The following is a 2,902-nucleotide window of genomic DNA, read 5'->3' as shown; positions in this document are numbered from 1 at the left end:
TTGGGTTTTGGTTGGTTTGGGGTTGGTTTGGTTTTTTTTTTTTAAATCTTGCTCCACAACACAGTTGTTAACAATACGTAACAATTAGGGCCATGCTGAACTTTCATATAGGAATTTCTCTTGGCACAAGGAAGTGCATAAAATGAACCTAAGCTATGGCCGTAGTGAACTTTGAGCAGTTCAAGATATCAATAACCATTGTCCAGACTCTGCTGCTTGCAAGGTCAGGAAAGTCCCTAAGCACATATGTTTAGCAGCATATGGGAAGTTTTGGGGAAGGTTGATTCATGTGATATGTCTTCTGAGACTGATTTTATGCCCTTGAGCTTTTTTCTACTTCAGCTCTATTTTACATTTACAGTAAGAAGTGATGTGCCTTTTCTCCAGATACCTTTCTTAAAGTCCCTCTCCTTGGAAAAGCTGCTCATCGTATTTTATCAGTTGTTTCATTGGTTTCAAGGTGACAGCCATCTTGTAAAAGTGAGAATGAATGTAAATGTAACCCCTCCGTTTTTTTCTAAAATAATTTCCTCAACTTTTGGGGCCTCTTTATTTCCATATGGACTAGAAGTACCGTTTCTGGAAAGGCTGCCTTGTCTAACTGTTTTAATGTGTGAGCTACACCGATGTTTATATGCATCTGCTGGGAGGGGGTGGGTCTCAAAGACAGTTAGTCACCCTTCCTGCTTACATTCTACCTAATAGGAGTCCAACTGCCTTTATTCTGGCTATTCTGTAACATAGATAAGTTAATCCAACGCTCTATAAAGTCACTTCTAAGAAAAACAACACAAACCCTCAACTTTATTGACACAAATGCCTGACTTAATTATTCCACTTTAACAGCCATGCTTAGCTCAGGGCCCGGTGACTTAAATTACTTTCATCTGGTACACATATATCACAATTGGCTTTAATATAACTAGCCACACATCCAATTGGATTTGATCCAATAAGCTACATATTTCGCCCACACTGAGTAAAAGCCAACAATAATTCAGACTTCGGTGTTTTTCAGATTTGCAGTAGAACTTGTTTAAACAAATAATTACCAATACTTCTAGCTTTAACAAATGCTTATTTTAACTGTTCAGAAATGGAATTTTATGGATATAAAGCAGGTCCTATAATACGAAAATTCAAGTGTGATCTTAAGATTTGCTATAGAAAATGAAACTAGAGCCTTTTTGTTTGTAGTGACATCAACCTTTAATGTGTCTAGCCAGCTGTTTAATTCATTTCAGAGAAAGTGGTATAATTAGCTCTTTTTATACTTTGCAGTTGTATTATAGTATACTGTAAAAAAAAATTAAATGGTCTTTGAACAGCACAAATTCAGTAATATATATGAAAATAAACATTTTACTATATAACTTGAGGGATGACTTCTTTTTGTTTGTTTTCTTGTTTTTAAGATTGGAGACAAAAGTTGTTCAAGCCACTCAAGCAGCAACACCCTATCTAGTAATACGTCCAGCAACAGTGATGAAAAACACTTTGGTTCTGGAGATCTGATGGATCCTGAGCTGCTTGGATTAACCTATATAAAGGGGGCTTCTACTGACAGTGGCATTGATACAGCTCCCTGCATGCCTGCTCCTCTTCTGGCCCCTTTGCACCTTGCTGGCAGCAGGTCTGGAGTACATTGTCGTGCTGAGCAGTGGACCGAGTCTTCTGAAACTCCTGGGCCAGATGATGATCCAGCTAAAATGTATGCTGTTCATAGCTATGCTGCTGCCATTTCTTCCAGTCACACAGCTGAAGGCAGTATGGGAGACCTAAGTGAGATCTCCTCTCATTCCAGGTATGTGTTATATCTTAACATAGGTAGAACTCTTTTTCATAATTGTTATTCTGTTTACCTTTCTTTGAACGTGTACTTCACTGATTTTGGTTTTTTGTTGTATTTAAATGCCTGTATGAGCAATTTTCAGGCAAATTTTTGATGACTGCCTAAAACGCATAGCTAGCCCTACTCCTGATGGAGATTTGATGGAGATTTTATATATATCCTTGTGCACATTGCTTAGGTTTTTAAAACTGGGAAACATCCCTGAGTAAAAGTGAAGTTTGCACCTAGAACTTATGTCACGTACTTTTTTTTTAGTGCAGAAAAACAAATTACCTGGGAGTTAATGCCGAGGGATATCAGAGAAATTGCAATAGACAATTTTCACATATAACCATAGACAACTTTTACATATAGTGAAACTGCATTGTATACCATCTCCCTTAACTTACATTACTGTGATGTATGCTTTACAATTTCGTTTGTTGATCTGCTTTCTGATTGATTTTCAGCTCTTCTTTTTGTTACCAATGGAACGTGTGCATGGTGCATTTGTTGTAAAGCAAACTTTGAAAGTAAGCTTTTACAGCTGGTTGCCTTTATCTCCCAATTCCCATTTTATGGTGACTTTGAAGTTGAAGCTTTAGTCTCTATGTTAAGGTTTTTACTCTGTAAAGGATGGAAGGAACTTGTTTGTTCTTCTTTCCCTGTGATTTTCCTGTTTTCAATGTCAGTCAGTACAGGAAAATAACCAAATAATATGGTGAATCCTCATTTCTTTATATACTCGACATGAGTTAATTAGTCTTGTACACTTGCTCCGACTTCTAGAATTTTTTTTCGCGAGTAATAGAAGATAGTATAGACTATTGTGAAAACTAGGTAAATGCTTTCATATTAAGCTTTTGCTTCCCCTGTGGTAATGCAGAAGCTCCAGATTTACTCTGCTTTGTGTGTGTTAAGATTTAATTTTATATCTTGAGAGTCCTAAAGCACTAGAAATAAGATCTGTGTTTTTAGGACTTTGTCATAATGAGCTGAAATAGATTTCTAATAGCTAGAATACATATTCTCAGCACTTGTGTGGCAGCTGTCATATTTAAAGTGCCAAGC

General features: G+C 36.8%; 1 protein-coding gene across 1 annotated transcript in view; it reads left to right on the top strand.

The window, feature by feature from the left end:
- Window positions 1–2,902, top strand: part of SIPA1L2 (signal-induced proliferation-associated 1 like 2) — an 81,499-nt gene that overhangs the window by 52,318 nt on the left and 26,279 nt on the right. Inside the window, exon 13 of the mRNA XM_010142667.1 lies at window positions 1,416–1,804. Within this exon, the coding sequence (XP_010140969.1) occupies window positions 1,416–1,804 (389 nt within the window). The remainder of the gene's footprint in view (window positions 1–1,415; window positions 1,805–2,902) is intronic.

This window comes from Buceros rhinoceros, unplaced genomic scaffold (assembly GCF_000710305.1).
Source record: "Buceros rhinoceros silvestris isolate BGI_N320 unplaced genomic scaffold, ASM71030v1 scaffold689, whole genome shotgun sequence".
Lineage (NCBI taxonomy): Eukaryota > Metazoa > Chordata > Aves > Bucerotiformes > Bucerotidae > Buceros > Buceros rhinoceros.
The sequence above is the reverse complement of the archived record's forward strand: the minus strand, read 5'-3'. Positions and strand labels throughout refer to the sequence as shown.